Genomic DNA, 26,109 nt, shown 5'->3' on the forward strand with positions numbered 1-26,109 from the left:
TCAAAATCGGATGAGAAAGAAAGAAGTTATGACATTCTGAATTCTAAAAATTTTCTCAGAAAACACTTCTTGACCAGTCGTTATGAATATTGAAATCAGCAACTTGATGATGTCATGCTCTCACAATTTCTTACTATTTCATATACAGAAATGACAAAAATCTCATATTTCAGGTGTATAAATATAAATTTTCCCTTAAAACCACATAAAAGAATAATAATGTTGCCTCTGGTTTATTTTGGAATGGAAATATGCTTTCACCTGTATTAGCTACAAATATATATATATTTCGAAATTCATGTAAAATTTCACGTAAATGAAAAAAAAAAGATTGTGACAGCATGACATCGTCAACTCGCTCATTAGAATATTCAAAATTACTGGTCAAGAAATGATTTCCGAAAAAAGTGACATTTTAAAAATGTCATATCTTCCTAATTCTTATCCGATTTTGTCTTGTAACGTTATGTAGGGATTTTTTTCCTCTTTCTTTTCATTTTGGGGTGTATTTCCTCTTCAAGAAATTGCTGAACAGTCGTTAAAATTTCGCCTCATCCAGTGACCACTTGGAGACTGTTTTGAACAATAATAACGATGGAGACAATGTCGACTTTAGCCGCGAGGATAGACTAAAGAATTCTTAAAGTTTTACTTTGTTATTTTCTACAGAAAAGTGATGTATTGGTCACAATCCACACATCCAAGTGATTTCATCTAATCAAAACTCTCCCACTGGGGAAAAAAAGACATGACAATAATCTTTTCTCCTTAATAGATAATCTATTTTTTGCAGCTTCATTTCCGCGTTTCCTCCACAGGTCATTGTTGCCAACTGGCAGATGTAAGCGAACAATATATTTAGATGTGTGTGTCTGTCATTGTCCCAGTGCTTTTACTTGTATATCTTCTTATCCCCTCTGAATCGTTATGCCCACTTCTTCATGTATACGCACGTATGCAAAGACTTATAGGGGACTGGCTAGTAAGTGATCAGTGGGAATCAGTGGGGATGCTGGGGATGATTGTTCCAATCCTTGTGGGATTCATTTAAGAGTACATTATATCAGGGAGGTATAGCACCTCCCTGATTATATATCTATTGTTGTGAGAAAATAATAGATTTGCTTCAGAATGTTCTCATATTCAAGTAATGTGCAGTTTAATGTTCCCAGGTTAGCATGCCTGTACAGTGACGGGGCAATCGTTAACGGGCCGTTAACGATCATCCCCCAGCATTCCCACTGATTCCCACTGATCAGTTACTAACCATGCATCCCCTTTAAATTTGTTGTTGTTGTTGTTGTTTTGTCACGGAACTTGCTAATTACCTCCGCCAAGGAAAGATGAAGATCAAGTGATAGATCGGCGTTGGTTTGTCTGTTAGTTCCCTCCATATCCACATTCCCCAATATTCCCTACTAGCGAGGGCCATTTCTATTCACAGTGAATTCATGATGATGAACTATGTAAACCACGTGTATCCATGTCTGTTTGTAGATGCAGCTCCACATGTACTATACTTTTGTATTATCTGTTTGCATTTCCATCAGTGGTTCATGACACTTTGACACCTCCTTGTAAGTACTCGATGGATTATTCTATTTTGCAATAAAAATACTTTAGTGTAATATATTACACTGTATTTGGATATGGAAATAAATAAATGAAAGGAAATGAATATATTTATATGACTTGGAAAAACCCTCTTCCATTCTGTGCGAAGGAGTGTCGAGTCTCGATCTCACATTGAATATCTCTGAATGAAATCCAGTGAACTTGATGTCAAATTTTCAAGAACCCCTTTTACAATCATTACTAGCGATTGCATGAGATTACCTACAGTCATTTTCTTTTCCCGAAGTACAGACGCACAGATTATGGTTTCATCTCTGGGTTTATCCCACGCCTCTCTTCCAGAACCAGTACGTCGGAGGTACATCCAGCAGGTTGACATACTACGCTGTACCACCGTTCCGAGATACAGGTACAAGGTACCGGTACATTGTACCGCACGCGTACTGTACTCCCTTTTTCTTGAGCCATCGGAGAGTTCTTTGTACAGGTACCATAATCTGCCTGCGTGTAAACCTCAAGGATCACGAGCGCGAGCTGTTCGCTACCTGAATTTGAAGTAGCATCGTAAGTTTCATCTTGGTGTGTGCTGCTGTGCACGGGCGGGCGCGCGTCGTGCGCTACTTTCCGCGAAGCTGCTCGCAGTTTGACAGCCACTACAACCCATCCCCAAATCCCGGGCAAAATGTCGTGAAATCTACGAATTACCTCCTTTCCCAGTGGGTTTATTCACCCACCAGCTGACAGGCTGAATTAATGCGGTGGGGACATCCTTCATCCTTTCCCAATTACCACGCAGACAACTCAGGATGCTTGTTCAGTACCCCCACGAAGCTGAAGCAGAGGTAAATCTCGGGCTGAAGACAACAGAGGTAGAATTACTACACAATCTGCGCACTTGTACTTGCAGCGAAGCCTTGTACTGAACTGGTACAATACAGGGTCGAACTGGTACTGCATAGAAACCCTACCCTCTTCATCACCACTCATGGCCACAGGTCAGTGGAGACTTGCCTTTCTACACTCGATTGCTGGGAGAGATAAATCAGTATTGTGCTCTTGGACATGCAACTCTTGACACCGAGTAATTCTAGGAGACTCTGCTTTGTCTCTGCGGTTACAGAATATCTTTCTTCAATTTCGATATTCTTGCCCTTTTGTGTGTGGTTAGTCACGAATCTCGGCTGACCAGAAACTTGTCCATATTATCGCTCCGGACACGTCCCAGACGCCTAGCCATCGACTCGACGACGGCAGCTCGACCAGACCTCTCTATCTACGTCATACGTAGTACACAGTGTAGATAATATCTACGCCTAACTCACAGGGTGTTTGAAGGCATTGTTTGTCATCCAACAGAAAGGTGAGTTAAATTCCCTTCATTCAGTGACGCAGTTACTGTTCTACATGTTTGTAATTTACCTTCTAATCTCATTGCTGCCATTCATAACCAGTCGGCAATAAATTTATTTAGAGAAATTCATTTGTTGCACTCATTTTGCCTTGCATCATCATAACCATGCAGCACTGCACATTCACTGATGTGTGACAAACATCATGGGAAAGACTTCCTTTTGAGACAGCAACCCCAATCACACTATAGTACTACATGTAAATAAGTGCAGATCTATACAACTCTACCTAGCCTAACCTTCCTTTGCGATACGCACGGATGCACGCATGTAGACCCACCTACTCACTTTTGGGTGGCTGTCTCAAAAGGAACTCTTGCCACATCATGACCTCTTTTTCAGTTGAATACATACGTTGTAGACCTCTAGTAATTATGTATTACTATTAAAGTAATTATTACATGTAGGAGCACTCAGCAGTAGTACTGTAATACTAGCATCATAACAGTGTTGATTGCCCATTCATTCCTCCTATACAGGTACACTTGTATATCATTGCTGGGATGAAGAGCTTGTGTCTCAAATTTTGACAAAAAATGACTTTTTAACCCTTTGAGGACAGTTTGATTTTGCAACAACATGCATTTCCCATAGACGCTTGCCAGAGTATACTCTGGACTCAACCTCGATGGGTTAAGATTAATGGTCAGATAATCAGTTAAATGATGCCCTGTCCAAGTCCTAGTTGTCTTACCCCAAAAATGAAGCCACCATGTCACAGCATGTCAAAGGATAGGCTGTCCCACTTGATGTTGTATGTAAGTGCTTTGGATGTCATGCATCTGAAATGTAAACAAAGCAGAAAATTTTCATGAAGGAATTGGGATACAAACAACAACAACAACAAACATGCATTTTCATCTGTATCAAACATTATGATTGTGCAGTGTCTTGATACAAACCATTCCTTCAACACTGACATTCAACAGAATATTCTTATTTGTGTGTTTGATTTTAAATACAAATTTCTTGATGTACCGTACAACTGATGTACAGTTGTACGCAACAAGTAAAATAAATATGGTACGGGTAGCTCTTTCATCAACATTACAACAACTCCTTCCTTTCTGGGGTCCTTCTACTTTTCCACACTTTGTGCAGTGTAATAATTGAAAGTTGAAAGTACAAGTTCATTTGGATGTGCAAAGGGTGGAGAGGTAATTGACTTTGATAAATAATTCCCCCCAAAAGGAAAACAACAATGTAAACATTTCACACTTTGTACCATACTGTACCTGTGTATTAATAAATGATGCACACTGTAACATTTTCCCTAAATATTGTACAGCTGTACAACTTGTAGGAGAACTCACCTTTCATTCTGAGTGCACAGTGTACATTTGTTTGGTAATCCGTATACTATACATGTACACTTGTACAATCGTGTGCATTGACTACCGGTACATTTATATTATAAGGGATTAAGTATAGTTGAGACATGATAAAAGCTTGGAAATGAGATTTACTGTATACAAGATCAGAAATACATAAGTACATTGTACTTCCTGCAGTTATGATACAGATAATGGGATATGATTGGTGAGACACAATAAAATCTGGAGGATAAGATATACTTGTATGATGTGAAGATCGGAAATAATCTGTTTACATACTTCCTGCAAGAGGAAGCTGAGTATACGGTAGAGGTTTTTTGTAGACACGTGCATAATGACAGTGGAGGCATTAAAGGACAAGTTCACCTTCATAAACATAAGGATTGAGAGAATGCAGCAATATTAGTAGAACACATCAGTGAAAGTTTGAGGAAAATTGGATAATCGATGCAAAAGTTATGAATTTTTAAGATTTTTGTGTTGGAACCGCTGGATTAGGAGACTACTAAGGCTCGTGATGTCATATGAGTACAACAGTATAAAGAAAATGTAAAGAAAATTTAACATATTTTCACTTTTTTCACATAATAAAAGAGCACTTGACTTGCCTCTTTCTAAAGGCATTGGGAATAATATTGCCCATAACATTATGTCAGTAACGAGTCAAGGGAATGTGTACTTTTTTCAAAAGATGAAATTTTGTGAAATTCTCTTTATAGTTTCCTTATATTTTTTTACGCATGTGACATCATACACTGCAGTAGTCTTCTCATCCAGCGGTGACTGCACAAAAACTTCCAAAATTCATAACTTTTGAACGGATCGTCCGGTTTTCCTCAAACTTTCAATGATGTGTTCTACTAATATTGCTACATTCTCTCAATCCTTATGTTAATGAAGGTGAACTTGTCCTTTAATGCAGCTTGGAGAGAGGACATTTAAGACTTTTCAGACTTTGTGTGCTTCAAATTTGTGTTTATATCCTTAGTTTTTTTAAAGTACATATACATGGACATAAAAAGTGATGCGTGGCATTTTCAGTAAGGACATCAAGCAAATCTGGGGCCCGTTGCATAAAAGTTGCTATTATGGTAACATTGCCATCCAATGGTAACTACCATGGAATTCTTGATTTTGATTGGCTGTTGAGTAGTGTTGCCATGGTAATTACCACTGGATGGCAAAGTCACCATAATTGTAACTTTTATGCAACGGGCCTCTGAATGTGCCATTTGAGGATATTGTACACAATGAGAGGGAGAAAGAGTACAGCTGTAGAGGGGGAGAGAATGGGGAGGGGTTATACTATTGTATTAAAACAAAGTCAAATCGGTGCCATCTTACATGCTGAATCAGATTAAACAGGGTAGTGCAATCAGTAAGCTTAAACACAAAAAGCATCTACATGTAGGCCACAAGATAGCAGCAAGGAGCTTTAAAAGTAGTAGTGTCCACAAGTTACCACTTTATGCAACTGTAGTATTGTTAGTGTGTATGTACAAATGTATGCCAAGATGTTCAATGTCATTGAGAAGGCAGGGTGTGATTGGAATGGCAGTGGACTGTACAAGGTCCCTTTGCCAGTTTATGAATTATAGTAAAATTCCTCGTCAGTTGAATTTCACCCCATGTACAGTACAATGGAGTTCAATCTATACTAAACAAACAGAATAATAATAATAATAATAATACATGCAATTTCTATAGCGCCGTTCTCCACTTTGATTAAATGCTCAAGGCGCTTTACAATAGGTACATCAAAGCAAACAGATTGAAAATACAAGTACATCACAGTAATAGACCGTAGAATACACCGTAGTAGAAGTTTCATTAAACTCAGACATGGAGTATTGGATACTGTACATGTACACGTACATACTGTACTATGTAGTGCAGTGAGACTACTGTATGAATACTGGTATTCATGAAACAATGTCAGTGGTGACAAGCATGTATAGTAAATGTGTTACCATTGTATGCAAATTAAATGAGGTAAATGATATCCCTGCTTCTCAAGTCTCCCATTCACGTGTGCACAAGACTTCACTAATTTTCCTGCATTAGAACTAAACATTGCACATGTATCCCTGTTTTTAAGGTATTGTTCTGATGAGTTGTAACAGTCTATACAAATTGTAGCAATTTATTGTGGCTAACAGCTGAATAGGGGGAAGTGTCTATGCAATGTTGCAATTCTTTTATCAGTGGAAACTTTTTATAATATTACAATTTACAAAATGTATTTTAACTGTGTACATACCATGGAGCTACGGTAGCTCCATGGTACATACATGTACACACTGTAAAACGAGAACTGTTCACATGTATTTTAATTTCGAGAATTTCGAGAGCGCCAACATTCGCGAAGGTTTATAGTAACCTCGTCTACAGCCACTATGTCTATTTTCCAATTGGTCTACTGGCATATCGTCTATTACCGATTAGTCTAATACCCATTTGGTCTACAACTCGTTTTGTCCAGTACCCATATTGTCTAATAGTCACTTTGCCCACTACCCGTATTGTCTAATACCCAACTCGTCTAAGGAGCATTTCATCTACAAAACAATTGATCTAATAGCCAAATCGTCTACACTCACAATGTCTATTTGCCATGTCGTCTAATATCTATTTCGTCTACTACTAGTTAGTCTACTCCCACCTCGTCTACAAGTCATTCAGTCTACATTCACTTTGTCTAGTTATCATATCGTCCAACCCTTAGTTTGTCCATACCCAATATGGTCTATACCCATCTGGTCTACTCCCAACTCGTCTACTCCCAACTGGTCTACTACCAACTGGTCTACTCCCAACTCGTCTACTCCCAATTGGTCTACTCCCAATTGGTCTACTCCCAATTGGTCTACTCCTAACTGGTCTACTACCAACTGGTCTACTCCCAACTGGTCTACTCCCAACTCGTCTACTCCCAATTGGTCTACTCCCAATTGGTCTACTCCCAACTGGTCTACTCCCAACTGGTCTACTCCCAATTGGTCTATACTCGTCTATACCCAATTGGTGTACTCCCAACTGATATAGTTTTACTCTCAACAATTTACCCAGACTGATCATTTCCATCTGGTCATGCTAATAATGAATATACCACTTTGTCTAATGTCCAGTCCGTCTCACTGTCATGAACTATTCATATCAAACCCTGCCCTTGATTAGCACAAAAATCAATATTAGGCTATTCTAGTTGTTACGATGTGGGCGTGTAGTTGGATGGATTATTATTCTTATGATTGTGTATCAAAGTTGAATGGATGGAGTGTTGAAGTTTGGACATGCTTATTTAGGGTTCCTCGCGAAACGTGTATTGAGTACATTGCAGGCAAGTAAATTATTCATCTTAGTAGTAGCTATATATTGGCATGAATCATATTTTTGTGTATATGTTTCAACCTTTTTTGGTGCATTTAACCGTTTACATACATCAGTACGTGGCAGACAGAATAAAAAATACTGATAATGTACTTATAAAGTGTTCCTTTTCATTTTTACCATTCTTATGATTGTGTATCAAAGTTGAATGGATGGAGTGTTGAAGTTTGGACATATAAATGCTTATTTAGGGTTCCTCGCGAAACGTGTATTGAGTACATTGCAGGCAAGTAAATTATTCATCTTAGTAGTAGCTATAAATTGTACATGAATCATATTTTTTTGTATATGTTTCAACCTTTTTTGTGCATTTAACCGTTTACATACATCAGTACGTGGCACACAGAATAAAGAATACTGATAATGTACTTCTAATGTGTTCCTTTTCATTTTTACCATACTTATGATTGTGTATCAAAGTTGAATGGATGGAGTGTTGAAGTTTGGACATATAAATGCTGCATGATTGCTTCTGATATAAATTACACATCCAACACAAAAATAACACAGCAAGTTTTTCACACTGTGACATTATCTTTTTTTCCTAAAAAATTGTCATAATTAGAACATAAAAATTTAAACCAAATGGGGCACCAAGAGTGTTCAACCTATTTAACTGGGAAAAAAAGAAAATGGATGAAGTAAACTTAAATAAAAAAAAAATAAATATATATATATATATATATATATATAACTAGTAGTAGACCAGTTGGGAGTAGATTAGTTGGCGGTAGACGAGTTGGCAGTAGACGAGTTGGCAGTAGATATGGGTTGGCAGTAGACGAGTTGGGTGTAGACCAATTGGGAGTAGACGAGTTGGGAGTAGACGAGTTGGCAGTAGACAAGTTGGGTGTAGACTAGTTGGGAGTAGACGAGTTGGGAGTAGACCACTTGGGTGTAGACGAGTTGGGAGTAGACCAATTGGGAGTAGACGAGTTGGGAGTAGACCAATTGGGTGTAGACCAATTGGGAGTAGACGAGTTGGGAGTAGACCAGTTGGCAGTAGACTAGTTGGCAGTAGACTGACTGGTTATTAGATTAATTGACCATTAGACAATGAGTTGTAGACCAATTAGGTATTAGACAAAATGAGCTGTAGACTATTCTATTCATAGACCTTATGATTACTAGACGAAATGGTCAATAGACATAATGGGTGTTAGACGAAATGTGACTTAGACAAATTGGACATTAGATAAAATGGCTAGTAGACGAAATGACAATTAGACTAATTGGCATATAGACAATATGGTTGGTAGAAGAGTTGGTAGTAGACGAAATGGGTTTAGACGAGATGGCATTAGACTAGGTGGACAGTGGACAGGGTGGGTGTAGACGAGGTGCCAATTTACCTTCGCGAAATTAAAATGTATGCGAAAGTTTTGCCTACACAATATGCATTGAATGCCAGTGGCAATTCGCGAAAATTTCATGTTGCGAGAAAGGCCGTCAGCTCCAATTCGCGAAATGTTCATGCCGCGAATATGTATCATGTTTTACAGTAGTGTACATGTACACTGTATAATTATAAGATACAGATGGGAGACTGGTAATAAAAGATGGCATTGCCTCATCTAAGATTTACAAAAAAATGTATGTTGTTGCAACACAACATCAATCCATTGTGAAAACCATGCAGAACATAATTTGGCATAATTTTAATAGTCAACTTGAACATGTTTACTCCTATTACAATTGTATTGTAAGTCACAGATGTTATCCTCATTTCCACTTCAAGGAAGAAAATGTATCTTTTTACAAGTCTTCCCTTTCCTTTTACATGTTGGCGCATACAATGCACCATGTAAAGGGGAGATACCATTTGTTATACACGTGCGTGCTATTGCTTGTTCACCTGAGCCAGCTGCTTTGACTGTGCTTCTCCTGTTGCCACACTAACTGGCACAGATCTTGATACTTGTACAATTGTATAACATTGCAAAACAATTGTTATAGTGATGTTATATTTATTCTGATACTTTTTCGTACAGTGGAAGCAGTGATAATGGCAATAACATTTTACATTGTACAGTGTATTGCAAAATACTGTAGGAAAGCCTATTCATAAGGGTATGTACATTTGTGTGCAAGTCCCATGCTGTAAGCAGGGAGGTGATCCCTTCTGTAAGTAAATCTGTCTATTTTCTGATACATGCTCTAATTATGGGGAGCTGACACCCTTAAAAGCAAGTTGTTTTGTTGCCGTAATGTATCATTTACATCCTCGGTCTGGTGACTGGCTAGTAGGTTCTTGGAGTGCATTGTGTAGTGTACATACCGTGTATATGTCTTTCATCCAGTAGCGGCGATCTTAACCTCAAGCTTGCAGTGATTTCAATTGGGTTTTTGATCTTCAGATTTGCGAACAATGCATTTGTGCAGGTACATACACAATGTAGGTTGTACACCCACTTGTATGCCCTCTTTCGATCTACTGATATCATTTACAGTGGCTCTACACTCTAATGTTAAGTTCAGTCAATGTTTGTAGAAGGTAATCAAAAGAATCAGAAAGAGAAAGTGAGTGTCCTTAAAGTCTGACTAAACAAAACGAGGTCATGAGAATTTTAGTTTCACACATTTTCTAGGACAGTGATGTACTGTATATCATGGGAATCACAGAATTGTGCAAATTGGATAAGAATCTAAGGTAATGCCAAGGGCTCACAAGTCTCACATTTGCACCCACATCAATCTTCACTAAGTTTACTAACCAATGAGAGAGCATACATTGTAGAAGGCGGTGATGTCACACATTTGCATTTGAGAGTGATTAATCAGTGGACATATGCATGTGATTGTGGTCAAAGACACTGTTGTGCAATATTTTACCTTTTCATCACTTTCTTATTGTTGACTTAAGTGGAGTGAAATTTTAGTGCTCCCTTTCTTTATTGTTAATTTTCTAGTGAAAATCAACAGATCGTACAATATTTTAAAGTTCCACTCTGAAATTTCCCCTGTGTACAATGTACATGTACAATGTATATCACTGCATTGGACAATTTCTGTAAGCAGTTTTTATCCCACGAAAAAAAATTCTTGTGTCATGCAGGCATTGAAATGTCATGCACAGATATCCGAATATTTTGTAAAAGTTTCTGTATAGACTATCTTCATATTGCTACATCACCTGTTATATTTGGAATGAATAATTTTCAACTACTGTGCATGTATTTTAGAATGCCGGCTCTCCGGCATTCAAATTTTCGACTCTCCATGGCATCCTATGGAAAATTATGTTACTGTTAATGACAATATTTTCCAAATAGTACACTTTTTTTTTATTACCAAAGATTCCTATGCACTCACTACACACAGTGGTGCACTGAGCGCGCTTTAAAAATCTTCCATTGTTACACCATTGTCTATCGCTGCTTCGTGCGTCGTATATGGTCACTACAGGATCCCTCCACAACTCACATCCACCACACGATTTCCCGCCTCTTTTTTTCCTTCTTTTGTTTTAAATTTTGATCCAAATTTATTTACATTTTTAACAAGTATACTCTGAATGCCTAATTTCAAGTTTCTGATTAAAATTTTGGGACTTACACTTTGTATCCTCTTAAAAAAAAAAAAGAAAAGAAGAAATCCTGGCCAGTAAAGACTTAGTGTGAAATGAAAGTAGAATTTTCTATTAAAGCAAAACAATAAAAATTTGATCAAACTTGGAGGAGAATTTAGAGAAGTTATGAAATGTGTGAAGTTTTTGTTATTTCAGCAAAGAATGTAATTTTTGACATTTTTGTGCGCGATCAATGAAAAATTGGAAGGTGATGACATCATCAGCTCCCTCATTTACTCCCGAATCTTTGAAATTTCATAGCTTCATTATTTTCATTCCGATTTTGACTAAATTTTCATAGTTGTGCAGACTGCTTGTCAAATTTTGCTCTTTTTTTGTCAGACTACATGTAACTTTCATCTGTACCGGAATTCTCCTTTTTAGTGATATTCACTTCAGAGCTGTGCCCCTCATTGAATAGTATACATTGTACATGGCAGTCACCTCTGGCCCATAGTTAAAGACTCACAAGGCAAAATATGTTATTTAATATTCAAAATATTCTTTGCCAAATATTGTGAAGGGATCCCCCATTGATAATAAAAAGCAGCGTACAATGTCAGAACTGCTTTGTGACGTTTGTTTAAAAAAAAAATGTTATTTTCACAGAGCGACACCGTCGCGACGTTACGAAGCAGTGCGCAATGTCAGAATTGCTTTTTGTGACGTCACAATTGTTTTGTTAGAAATTGACACATTTCACAGAGTGACAGCACGAGCAGTGCGCAATGTCAAAATTGCTTTGTGGCGTCACAATTTTTTTGTTAGAAATTGTTACCTTTTCACAGAGTACTACTAATACGGCGCAGTGGTCGATGTCAGAATTGCTTTGTGATGTCATAATGTAAAAAAAAAAAATTACGACAATGTACTACCTTTCACAGAGTGACGAGTACAAAGTGTGTACAATTATTTTAGAATTGCTGTATGTCATCCTTTTGCGAATAGTATACTATTTGCAAAATGTCAGAAGTGACGTCATTTTGCAAATAGTACTTTATGGAATGTCAAACATTCCAACTTTTTGACATACTGTACGTGTAGCTGAAAATACTGATTATCACATGAAGCTCTTTCAACCAATCACTAGGGAATATTTTTGTTTCATCCAAAATATAAATCTTTATATTACCTACAATGTATTAAAGATGGAGATTATTGTGCAAGTCGAAAGGTCGCGTTTTCTTTCCACTGACGTTATTTGCGTATTGGACATGCATACTATTTCAGTTACAATGTGCACTGAATGTTGTTGGTTTCTTTATGCGCTCGTTTTGCGAAATGTCTACGATATGATTATTGTACATTGCCCAATAGAGAAGAACCATCAATCACAGAAACACGAGGATGATAATAAATTAATAAATGATGCCCTCAATACCTATATAAGAGAACGGACGAAGATTTCGGCGCAAACCACGATACGGTCTTGAGACTAGTGGGGCCCTGACTCCCCCTCTCCTTGACTAATTTCCTACATTGTTGGCTGACTTTTCCCCCATTTCAAGTGCTTTATGTATAGTACAATGTATCCAGCTTTATGCAGAGTAAAAGAGTGATTAGACAAATGTGTAGTTCCTTTGTGTACATACAGTGATGATACCAGGCGACAAACAGGATAGGTATTGAATACTAGTACACTGGGGTTGTGCAATATAATATGTCTTGCAGCCAACACATTAATTGAGAATTAAATTGAGCGTCGGCTTGCTGCAACATTCATGTTTTATCCGTTTATTCCTTTTTTTTTTTCAGTCTTGTGGCTACTTTGTGAGATATGAAGGCCTAGAACTTTTAAATTGCATAGACGTCATTCGCCAAAGAGCATGAGGTTGTTAGTTTGGTGTTTGTCTGCTCCCGTTTTCCTCTCGTACGCGGCGGTGACTGTTAATCGGAAGCGCGTCTGCGACTTCACGTTCTGTGCCTACCAGGTGAAACGCGCCGTGCCGTACTTCACGCTAGTTCAATCACAGATGCTCGCCCTTCCAATCAGAGCTAGCGTCCATGTCGGTACCGTAAAATTTCATTAACGGACATCAACAATGTCTTACGTCGTTCCGAAGATCTCATTTCCTATCACGTAAATTTTTCGGGTAATTTTGTCTCAGACTTTTCTGTTTCGTTAAAAGAAAAGAAAAAAGTTCGAGGGAACATCTCTTTTTCTGACGGGTTCGGTGTCGCTGCTTGCAAGTAACAATAATTTGTATTGTGCTTACAATGTACAAATTGTACGTACTACAAACTGCACGTACAGTATATTCCGGGTAGGGTTTGTGCAGGGAGGTGGGAATCCTCCCTGGTTTTTGAAATGCCTCCGCCACGAAGTGGTGCCGGAGGCATTATGTTTTTGGGTTGTCCGTCCGTCCTTCCGTCCGTCCATAATGAATTTTGTGGCAAGCGTAACTAAAAAACTTTTACAGGTATCCTAATGAAACTTGGCATGTACATGTATGTGTATTAGGGGGTGAAGTTGTGTCTATCAACTTTTGGGTGCACGTGCTCAAGGTCAAAAGGTCAAGGTCAAATACATAAAATTTCACAATTTCTTCCATATCTACGCATTGCCTGAAGATATTTTCTTGAAACTTAGTGTATACATGTATTACCCAATAAAGATTCTCTGGTGAAAGTTTGGGGTCATGAGGTCAAAGGTCAAAAGGTCAAGTAAAAATATTAAAATTTTACTTTTTTCTCTGTACCTTGGAAATTGTTCAAGGTGTCTTCATGGAACGTAGTATATATACATGTACTGACTGGCAGTGATTATCTAGAGAATTTAGGGTTCATAAGGTCAAAGGTCATTGCTCAGAGGTCAAGGGCAACACTTCAAAATTTTACTATTTTCCTCATATTTATGCAATGCCAGCAGGATTTTTTTTTTTTTACACTTGGTGTATGCATGTATAACCCAATAGAGATTCTCTGTTAAGTTTCTTTTCTTTTTTTTTTTGCCTCAAAGGTCAAAAGGTCAAAGATCAAGTGAGAGTGCTGAACTAACTGCTTCCTCCATAATACTATCTAGGAAATGGTTCAAGTTATCTTGAAACTTACCACATATTTATGCATGTTCTGCCTGACAGTAATTAACTTAATATGAATTTTAGGGTCAAAGGCCAGATGAAAATGGCAACAATTTACTATTCAATACAGAAATTGCACTTTTTCTCCATACCTTGGAAATTACTCAGTGCATAAACTTATGAATGGATCAAAGTCAAGTTCAAGTTCTTAAATCTCCAAATACATGCTCTCCTATTCATCCAATTAAACCTAGGTCAAGGAAGGTGAGCTTATAAAACATTTGTGACAAACTTGTCATTTTAATATTTTGCCAATTTTGTGAAAATGTAATCACACATTGTCCACATGTACTATAGACCTTTTAGGAGAACCATGCATTATGGCGGAGGCATACCAGTCGCCGTAGCGACATTTCTAGTTGTATATAATGCTACCAATCTTGTAATACGTTATGGGAGATTGTGAAATTAGATCGTTATCATGATTGTATAATGTCACTGGCATCTGCGCACAGTGTATTTAAAGGAGTCCTCCTACTTGCACAGGTTAACTTATGTTACATGCGTGTATATGGGTAGATGACCCTAATATTCGGGTGCCATCGAGTTGTTTTTGTTTTTTTTTTAAATCTTTGATACCACACGCAATTGCACGGGGCCATTTGCATATGATAGGACATACTTGAAAACAATGACAACTGCGGGGTTATTTTATCTGTCACTGTCGGGAATGTCCCTTTAAAATGGGCACCATTAAGACGTAGGATGGGAAATGATAATTGTCTTCATATTAATACATTAATAAAGAATGGACACGTCCTATGTTGTCACCCGACTTCTTCCTATGCAGTGGCAACAGTCAGGTGAGGGACGCGAGCCGTAACGATAGTGTAATAGTGAGCTTTAGATCTGCGACGCGAACGGTGAGATGACGCAGCCTCCCAGGTTGAACAATGGAAACAGCTGTCTAACGCATGTGCAGACGCCATTTTTTGCCTTGTTAGCGTCGTCTTAGCGTTCACGTCGCAGAGTTAACCCTATAAAGCCCAAGGGGGGGCACATTGTGCCCCCCCCCCACCATATTTTCATTTGCCACTCCTATACATTTTACTCGATTTCAACCAAATTTGGTGACTTTTCCTAAAATCTTATTGCGAACATTTTGATATATAATTTAGCTATGTCCGATATTGCTGGTTGCCATGGCAACCGTAAACTGACAACCATGTCAGTCAGATTTTGAATGATTTTCTGTTCCAATTTCACTTAACAATATAATAATGGATGAAATGGGGGTTTTCTTGGCTGTAATTTGCTGAAGGACCAAAATATGAAGTAATTATGGTTGTGAATTACCCTGAAATGGACTTCTTATTATTTCCTTTATTTTTATATGACATTAGGCATCAAACAATAGATATAATAGAAATAATCGAAAATACAGCATTTTCCAAAGACTACCCTTTTATTTTGTGTTATCTTCACACAAGCTTTGCCTGTAATATCATTTTTTATCATATTATCAATCTGCAAACTCAAAATATCAATATTTTGGAGATATGAAATGTGATACCAATATATGTACCCATTCCAAGCAATACATCATAGGTTTAATATATTTCTTTATATTGTAACGAGTAGCGCCCCCACGTGTTGACCTTGAGAAATTTCAACCATAACAAATAGTGAAGGTTGACTTGCTTTTCCTCTTTGGTAAATATGAAAATGATTGATATGAAATAAAAACATATATACTGGGGATAAAGAAATAAAAAGAAAAAACATGATTTTAGCGTATTTCCTATGTATTTCTGTATATTTAGGTAAATAGCGCCCTCAGTGGCTGACCTTGAGAAATTTCAAATGTTGGGTCATGTAGAGAATGAGTTGCTCTACCCATGTGCCAAATATGACGGTCATACATCATATAATAAAGAAGTTATATAGGGGGGGGGGCACAATGTGCCCCCCCCCCCCCCCTTGGGCCTGGAAGGGGTCAAAATAGCTTGGGCTTTATAGGGTTAAAGCTCGCTAGTAATACTAGGAAGTTGTGAGGGACAGTTCTTTCCTTAGAATCAGGACGGAGGTTTGGTTTGGGGTTAAAGGAAGTCGCCAAAATAGTCACACAATGTGACTACAGTTTAGTGGTCTGAACCAAGGAGCTTCGAAGCTCCTTGGCTAAACGGTATTAACCCGATAATGGGTGTGTGTGTGTGTGTGTGTGTGTGTGTTTCATTCAGTCCTGAAATCATTGTCAAATAATTAAGACCAAACAGACAACAGGACAGTGCAAACTTTAACCCATTGCTGCTGGGAACTGACACTGTGTACTCATATAATGAGCAACACCAAAGTCTTGGGGCAAACTAATCAATCTCATCGCGTTTCGTGCGCTCCCGTAATGGAATCCACGCTTTTGTGAGATATCGACGAGTCTGGAACCCAGATGACACACTCGACACGTCATAAATCTTATTTCTGGCGCTGAGTAATCCTTGTTTACATCATTGTATCGATGAGTCAGGGGTATAGACAGACGATTCGGGCGTCGACCCATCTGTCGTCTCTCGACCACGACATGGTACAGTAGCAGTCACATTTTTCCAGACGCTGCTTTTTGCTTTGACCACGTTCATCTTTCTGCTATCGCATAATCCGTAGTACATGCCAAAGAGTGTGTATTTGATATATGCCTTTCTATGTGCACACAATGCGCATTGATTGACTTTATTATACAAACGCAAAAACAAAAACAAACCAAACCAAAACAATTGTAAATGGCAGAAAGAGAGGGGGGGGGGGGGAGAGAACATCACTCAGAAGTGCAGTGTAACTTTACTTTCGATGAATTACTTACGATGTAATGTTGCCCTATTGATTCTTTGGCTCTGCTTTTTTAATGCCGTGCAGCGAAATGAATGGACTGAGTTTCTTCTGATTAGTGCTCAGAAGAAGCGGATTGTAATATTGATGTGCGGTTCTTGAATAAGATAAAAGAGAGGCAAACTCATGACAAACAAGCTCTCAAACAAAAATACGAATCAAGGCATAAGTCACCATAATGTTTCTGAGAAATAAAAGATCTTTCGGACCGTAAAAGAAAGAAAGAAAGAAAGAAAGAAAAAAAAGAAGATTCACGGTGTTTATGCGCCCAAACATAATATCATCGGCTTTATATGTGGTACTGTTTTTTTTTTTTTTTTTAATACAGTAGTTGATTTGTGACAAGAGATACTAGGTGAGCTCGCTTACAGTATCTCCTTTGAATTGTCAAGAAACATTTGGCTTTTATAGTATAGTGACTGTAACTGTTGTGGTTTCAGAGTACTTAGTAATGACTGGTCTCCGAGAGATGAATCAGAACAAACGCTGTGACGTCACAAGGTTGAGATGATGGTCTGTGGCTATCCAATGGTATTGTGTTGCTGTACCCAAAGAAATGACCACATAATAGGGAGAAACAAATGAACACACAATAAAAATTGTACGGCTTGTAACGTCTAGACGTTGTGAAAATGTGAGGCAACAATCGTATAGCCTGTTCATTGTATCTCTTACTGACACGCCCACCCCCTTTCCCTTTAGCTAATGGATGGAATCCTTTTTGGCTCCGCAACTCCTTGTTTTGCGACTCTGTATCGCTTCTTAGGGCACTAGCAGGCATCAGCACATCACTTTCCACACCAGTTAGTGTTGTACCAAGTTCCTAGCATGTGCAGCACTTGCATGGACAGCCGATGAAAGATGAAAATATCATAACAAATTTCTTCTCCTGTAATTATGATTTTATTCTTTGAAAAACGTGTTCGTGTTGCAATCTTTTTCTTGTTGTATAGGCTGTGGAAATTTTCATGGCGGTATTAAACAATGCACTGTAATGCGTTGTGGGTATTGTTTCCTTAGCTTTATGTACAGATACTTTAAGTTGCATCGCATTCTTGTCATTCTCTCCTTTACATTGTTGAACGATTATTTATTTTCACGGCACCTCTGCTGGTTGATGAATACTGCATGATGAAAACGTTGCAATAAGAGCCCCGCTTCCCCATGAATACATCATGTAGTCCTGATAAGAACCGACTGATTCCTCCTTCCTGGTGGACCCAGCATCAGCTGTGATATTGATTCTTAAGTCATCGCACCCCGCATGCTCGCTTGCACGGGGTATATTGAGCAACATGAAGACACCACTGCTCAGTTTGACACGGTTGACCTTTGCCGTGATCGTAGGATCCATCCAGTGACGAGTGAAGCGCGTAGAGTTAGCGCACGCTTCGTTGGCATGTCGCTGCGAGAAGTCGCGTATGAATAATGCATTGGATTGGGTGGTCGGAGAAGTTGTCGGGGAGGCTGATAGTGTTAGAAACGAGAAAGGTTAGATTCGACGGCATGTTGCGAGTGAGAAAAATAGTGTGAATATTATGTTAAAGAAGCACAACCCATCTTCTCGCGATCAGTGGACGATTAAATGTAACTATGGTGAATCCAGTGATCTTTTGATTACTCTGTTGAATGAATTTTTGACTTGAATGAACTTATGAGTGTGTTAATAGTGATTTCCCGCAAAACGAGAAAATTTCACAGGACAAAAAACAAACAAACAAAAAACACACAAAAAACAACAACCGGAAAAGTGAAGGATGGTAAACATGCCTTCATTGTTCTTCAGAAGCAAAATCTTCTGACATAATTATATTGTAAATTGTGTATTCATTTATATCATTATTAATACTTTTTTCACGTCAATGGTTAATTCAAATCCTTCAGGAAGAGGATTCCCACCAGACATATTGTAGTGATTAGATTTTGATGAATACAGTAGTACATAGACTGGGAAGTGGTACATCTCTTCAGCACGGGAAAGAACGGGGTCGGAGCATGAAGGCAGGAATTTAAAAGGGCACAGGCTATCCGATGGGTTGTTGACCTCGGGCCTGTACACGTCGAAGCCGTCGAGTCTTGGCATCCGCGTTTTGGCATACGCATCTCTCTCTCTCTATTTAATAGAAAATAGCCCAAGGTGGATTTGCTGAATGGAAAAAAGGGGGAGAAAATAAATAGCATGGATACGAGCGGTAGGAATCGAGGGAGCAAGAAGTAGGCTTGGAGTACCAGTCGACAGTGTCGGGTTGATAGGAGCAAGGAGCTTGATATAGGAGTAAGGAGAGCACCTAAAATCAGTCCTTACCTTCTTGTCAGCCCAGAGAGTTTAGTAAGAGGAGATATAAAGGGACGATGGGGCAGGGTGAGAGCAGGGAGGTGGGAAGAGAGGGAAAGAGGAGGGGGTCCTCTAGGTAGATGGACCCCAAGAAAGGGGTAGGGGTAGATTGTTCGTACCGTGACAAGTCTTGCCATTTCCGCATGATGTACGCTGCCTCAAGTAGGCCCGATACTCTGATTGGATTGTTCACTTTCGATTTCCATGCATGCAAGCATGATGAACATCCAGTTACATTCGTGTTTTTTAAAGACATTCTGACGTGTTTTTTTTTTTTTTTGTTCTCTCCCCCCCCCCCCCCCCCCTTAGAGTTCTTCGATTGTATCCCGTCTACAAAGTGTGTCGCCTTGAATGCATGTGACAGGAACCTGTCGAGGTCGGGAGAGGAATAACTGTTGTTGTTTGGGAACTTTGTATGGGTGTGATGGGGGCAAGGGATTCGGTAGGAGAGACTTTGTACGCACTGAAGCCTTTGTAGAAAGTTCAATAGGTGAATCCTGCATACTTATTGTGAAAAGACTGCTTATCGTTGTTCCCAATTGTGCATTTCATGGTGCTCACCTCAACGGAGTTTGTCGCGAAAAATAAGCTCGCTCACTCTCAAGAAAAGGGGCTCTCTCTGGCATTTACTATAGTGACATGTATCTGCTTGTGTACTGGCATTGGTGTATGTGGTTTGATTTGTGGAAGAACTCCAACTGGCCACAGTGCACAGTGTGTTGTGCATTATGCTCTCATGCTTCACTGATCCCGTCTGGTACACGTAGGTCACAATTCGTAGAGACAAGCTGACGGTAATAGGCCTGTCAAGGAGGTACCTCCTGGGGTATACCAGGGAGGTGCACTCACCTCCCTGGGTATACCAGACGAGGTGCGTGTACAAATGACATATTACTTCTGAAAAATAGTTTTGTCTTATTTTGTTTCACACACGTCGTATTTTAGGGTTGCCGTTTTTGTTTCAGATTTGTTTGATTGTTTTTATCTGCCCTTCAGTGACTGTCCTGAACATATAAAAGTAGTCGATACTTTGCTACTAACGCGATCGTTGATATAGTTAGCCGGTAAATGATAAAATTGATATTGTATGACATTTCTTTCCACTTTGACACCTGGGAACACTGGTTAAAGCCTCTTATATTACTTCATTTACCATAATAAGTGTACACTGCACCGCATTTTAACGTTTGATTGAATTTAATCGGTTCCTTCATACTGTTTTCGATGTGCCTTTCCCCCCTTCTTTGGGATCTTGACATGCGTTCTTTCGCTCTTCTCTCGTCCTGACTGTCCCACCCCCTTGTCTGTGCTGTAGGTACTCCTAAAGACATGTGGTGAGGTTAAAGACCCTTCCAAAATGGCACGCAGACGTGTGATCGTTGCTCTACTCGCCGTTCTGGTCATATTTGCACTCTTTTTGATCTCCACTCTGGTGGTCACCGACAAAAGGGATTCCTTAACACGACACCTCACCATTCTGGATCACAGTGGGCTGTCGGCAAGGTAACAATAATAATAATGATAATAATAATAATAATTATTATTATTATGCACAATCGGAAATTTCACCCTACTTATCGTTAGGATAATGATATCAAATTTGGTACTAATATGGATTAACTATTTGTTGCACCTTTGACCTTAACTAACTAGTGCGTTTCCACAACACCTTTTATGAGAAAGAGTGCTTAATGGAATAATCACAATTGATTTTGTATCAGCACTCCGGATTCACATTTGATTCTTCTGATATTGTTCCGGAGTTTTAAACTATTCTTCATTTTCTCATTCATGAGGGGGGGGGGGGGGGTGTTGTGAGCTCTGTAGAAAACCCGTGATAATGAAATGAATGAGGGTATATTTGCCGATTTTTGTGAAGACAATTGCTCTCACAGTATGGACGTATAGTATATTGAAAACGACATGTTTGAATATTGGGAGTCTAAGGGCATAAACTGCAGTTGTCGATATCTCGTGTCTTTTACCGTGACACAGATTACGCTTCTTGTGTCTTAACTGTATAGTCGTGTAATTTTCATCACTTGGAAAGACCGGTTACATTCCATTGAAACAAGCAGGAAGTACAAAAGAGTGGGATAATGGATTCGGCAGGATTAGGGAAGGGGGTAAGAACGGGTAACCGCGGGCATGAATGGGTATCACCCAGCTCCAGTATTCCACTTTGTGGGATTCTCTTAAAATACGCCGAATTATATCCTGACTGTTTCTGACTGGCCATAACAGACGTTTTTAGAGCGTTTGAGTCCCATCAAGCAAAACCAGTGAGTAAAATGCACGATGGATGGATGTTTTGTCACCGTACTAGGTTGTGGGTGCCCCTTTCTCCAGCCCGGTAGCATGTGTTTGCACCTGGGTCCAATCTAATAAAAAGTGGATGTAGGTCGAGCTCGTTTGTAATTCTGTTACACACGTTCGGGGTACCATCGGAGAACGATTCCAATCGCTTAGCTCTAGAGCGGGCTGTCACTGTTGGTGGGCTTGAATGGGGTTTAATCGATTGACGATAGGTGAAATGACTCATTTATAATACTGATAGTCACTGCAGTTTCTTGACTCACACAGAAGCATTCGCGTTTATACAATATCTAGCAGTGTCATTATAGAGCTATATTCATCGACATGTTCTTCTAAGGGGTGGGAGTCAAGCAGCGAATCCTTGCACCTTACTTTGAACATCAAAAATATTGACCGGTATTGTTCACTCATGGTCGGGCATTGAAGTCACTTGATATTAATGATCACATAAGTTGAGATCGATTTGAAAACTTTTTGACAGCCTTTGATTTACGAATATCATTTCTGAACGCTCGGGGAAGAAGGCACATGCTCTTTTTGTCTTTATGAAGTATTCATTTAGTAGGACCACTTCCCAGTTTCATGTTATTAGGATATTAGGACATGATATCGGAAGCATCTTGCGAAATTCGTTCCAACACGGTAGAATCGACATGGCTGATAAGGGGTTAAATATTGTACGGTTACAGATTTAGCTCACAATCTGAATTCAAATCGGAATGTTGAGAGTGTAATATGCTAGATACTGAAGTTTTAAACAAGGTCAAGCGTAAATCATTTTTATAACTTATAGTAAATTGATATCGAAAGTAATCGACGGAATTTATCTTGAAATTGTTCCAATGCAAATCCTTATAGAGAGCCGCTCGAGGGACACGGAAGGGAATTCCATCAAGTTTTGTAGAATGAATGAATTCAACAGAATGTATGTAAATTAATCTAAACGTTCAATTTGGAGGAAGCGAAAAGGGTAATCCAGGAAACATTCGATAAAACTGAGTAACCTTATAACCTTGAGGCGTGAAATTGCTGTGAGAAAGGTCAGAAGAACACTTCACAGCACGTCTTGAGCGTTGTGGGGAATATTGAGTTCAGGAGAAAAAACGGGTGTAAAAAGGGTTTGGATAAAGGACGGGACGGAACATTATATCGTATAGTAATATCAAATTTGATTGTTTCTGGACACTAACAGTATTAACGATTGTTCGTCCGTTAGTGCTATTTCTTCGAGGAAATCAGATTTTTTTTTTTCAAATCACTTGAGATTTTGGAGGGATAACATCTTTGGATGCGTAAAGTAGAGTGGTAGGAATGCTGTTCTCTCCTTACTCCGATCACCCAGGTTTGAAATACCTGCGGGATAATGTAAAATGCATGGAACTTCTCTGTGATCGATGGCCTCCAGTTGGCTGCCGTTTCAGCTACCCAATTATTGAAGCGGTGGGTAATTCATGAACTCTCTCGCTGGCACAAAACGGGGGCAGAATTAGCTTGAGAGGCATTGCGATGGCCCAACCAATGGGCAGTGATCAATAATTCTTGCACGAAGGATATGCGGTGCATGTGCGACTATTACATCGTACTTTCCACGTTCCAAGTTTGTTAGCTGAGAAAACAATATCAGCATATCAAAACTGGAAAAGAGGCGCCCTTCAACAAAAAAAAAAAAATAAAGAAATACGCCTGGACTCTATGCCATGTTTATTCATAAACCTTGTGATAAAGTTGCTCGAAGTGACTACTGGAAACCAACTCTGTTCTGTTAAAAGTGGCTGCGTGTTACAAGGTTGGATCAGTTCGGATGGAAAATGGTGAATTTTTAGATGTCAGGAGTTTTCGATGCTAGTTTAATGTGTTATTCAAAGAAAACTGGGAGAATAAGGGAGAGCACAGTTAATGTATTCTTTAACTCTGTTAATACAGTAGAATATGTTGGGTGAAATTTGGCCGGAGTATTTAAGCGATGTGGGTTTGGTAGTTGTCATCCTTTGCCGTCGATCAAGATGTTTGCGCCATTGTGCAACATTTCATCAGGCCGTTGTGAATCCATTGCCTCTGTCGTATTTCGTTACTAAGGTTTTAAAGTGACAACTTTCTAATGCCAGTTCCCAAGGGAGTCATTTCATTTCCATGATGGGAAGGAACGAAAGAACAGAGAGGGATGGGAAGATGACCACTCACAATACAATTTTCAAGGTGTCCCGGTCCAGGGAGATGTAGTTTTAAGTATCTCAATGATAAATGCCCCACACTCTTCATTTTTGTCTTGCCACTACCTCGTTGATCATTCATGCAGCCGGAGTTTCGACGTTCCACGTGTCAGAAATAAGTGGATGGCTTCTGGTCATGTAAGAAAGCCATATTGCCATCCCCACGACAACGTGGTCTTCGTAAAGACGCACAAAACAGCCAGCAGCACCACTTCGGGAATTTTCGATCACTATGCTTATAAGAACAATCTGACCGTTGCCGTGCCGCCCGGTGGGCAGCCATACATGGATAGGAAGCTGCCGTTTCAGCGTGACATGATCGCCAAAACGCGAGACTTTGGAATCGGTTGGCGCAAAGAGGATGGCTTCAACATGCTGACGAGCCATGCGCGTTACAATCGACCCGAGATGGACGCCGTGGTACACAATGCCAAATACGTCACTATTCTTCGCGACCCCCGGTCCCAGTTCGTGTCTTCGTTCGTGTACTTCAACTTTGCTGACCGCTTCGAACGAATCTTTGAGGCACGCGGCGAGGCTTATCCAAATGTCATTGACGGCTTCTTCAGAGATCCTGCAGGGAACTACCGCCAGATGGTCCACCGGACCTACTCGCACGTGCTGTGGAACCAGCAGATATTTGACCTTGGGCTGAACACCTCGTACTTTGACGATCAAACCGCTGTCGACGAGACCATCGCGCGACTTGCCGAGGAAGTGGACTTGGTCATGATCACGGAGTACTATGACGAGTCGCTCCTGCTGCTGCGCGACACCTTGTGCTGGGACACCGAAGACATCCTGTACACGCAGAGGTTGGTCAGAAATTCGAGCAGTGAGATTCCAGTAGACGAGGCCACGCGACAGCGGATTAGTGAGTGGAATGCCGCTGATACGCGACTTTATGACTACTTTAATAGGACGTTGTGGCAGCGAATCGCTGCCTACGGACCTCGATTCGACGATGAACTACGCCGCTTCCGTCAAATGCTCCAGCAAACGTCCCCAAGAAAAACCGGAAAGCATTCGAGAGACACCAAAAAGTTGATCAAGCGAATGAAGGACAGAGGAATACTAGTTAGATAGTTAATGTGTCTCCATTCTCCCTTGCGTAACCTTTGATTTGTTGGTTTTTTAGCTGTGAATTACTATGTTTGCCGCATTGAATGTTAATGTAATAGCATCAAGAGGTAATGGCAATCTTTGGGGTTAATTCTATCACAAATATGACAGCTCCGTCAGACGAGTTGGCTGTCCATGTTTAAATTTTGTTATACTGAAAGTGCATTTACGAAGAAATACACATTTGTGTGTACGTGTTTGTATGTGTGTGTTTGAGCAAAGCTGAATGTGCATGTGTGTGAGTGTATACATTATGGGGGGGGGGGGTGTTCTCTGTGTGTGTATTTGTGCGTTGCATCATATTTCCTGTGTTACATTTTACCTTGTTGGCTCAATTTGTCTTTTTGTCGTGATCAACGCTAGTACAGGTATGTGGTAAGGACCATTATCAGTCTACATTGTCACTATTTATTCAGATCCGTGTGGCATTGTTTGATCGTTTTTACTGTATGCTTTTTAAATCTGTGTCGTGGCCACATCTGATTTTTATCTGTCGTTCTCTTTGTATTGATGTATAATAGAGTGTTAAAACTTGATGAGTGGGCCTACACAGAACATGGGAAAAATTAAATCCACTAACTTATGCTATAGAATAAGATATACAATGCCTGATTTGTTTTTCTGATAGTTTACTAGTACTTTGTGTACATATTTTGGGGAGATATTAATATCGCAAAGCGCCCAAAGTCGCAATTTTCTGTAAAAACTTCGTCATCCAAACAACTCTGCTTTGCATTCCATGTTTATTTACAAGATAATGTTCTTCCTGTCAATAACTATAACAGTAACCTGATGGTGACGAATCGTCGGCACGACGGACGCCCAGAGAGAGAGAGAGCGATAGAGAGAATGAAAGTGCATGCATAATATCTAACTCAAATTTACGTGAATTGTAATTGTATACGTGTAATCAACACCGCATGTGGGAGTGTCCGTTTTCACTATAA

At 39.5% G+C, this 26,109-nt stretch overlaps 1 protein-coding gene across 1 annotated transcript; it reads left to right on the plus strand.

Moving 5' to 3' along the window:
• The first annotated feature begins 2,222 nt into the window (after positions 1-2,222).
• On the plus strand, positions 2,223-25,234 carry LOC140242747 (galactosylceramide sulfotransferase-like). The gene is made up of 3 exons (XM_072322505.1): positions 2,223-2,935; positions 20,830-21,017; positions 24,127-25,234. Exons 2-3 carry the CDS (start codon positions 20,872-20,874, stop codon positions 25,124-25,126), a joined length of 1,146 nt encoding a protein of 381 aa, XP_072178606.1. The 5' UTR covers positions 2,223-2,935; positions 20,830-20,871; the 3' UTR covers positions 25,127-25,234.
• The last annotated feature ends 875 nt before the right edge of the window (positions 25,235-26,109 follow it).

The sequence above is a fragment of the Diadema setosum genome, chromosome 19, assembly GCF_964275005.1.
Source record: "Diadema setosum chromosome 19, eeDiaSeto1, whole genome shotgun sequence".
NCBI lineage: Eukaryota > Metazoa > Echinodermata > Echinoidea > Diadematoida > Diadematidae > Diadema > Diadema setosum.

Excerpts from the sequence above, each read along its gene's own strand:
- LOC140242747 (XM_072322505.1), top strand. The coding sequence starts at position 20,872 with ATGGCACGCAGACGTGTGATCGTTGCTCTACTCGCCGTTCTGGTCATA. Across the intron at positions 21,018-24,126 it reads CACAGTGGGCTGTCGGCAAG|CCGGAGTTTCGACGTTCCAC; the intron begins GTAACAATAATA and ends TCATTCATGCAG.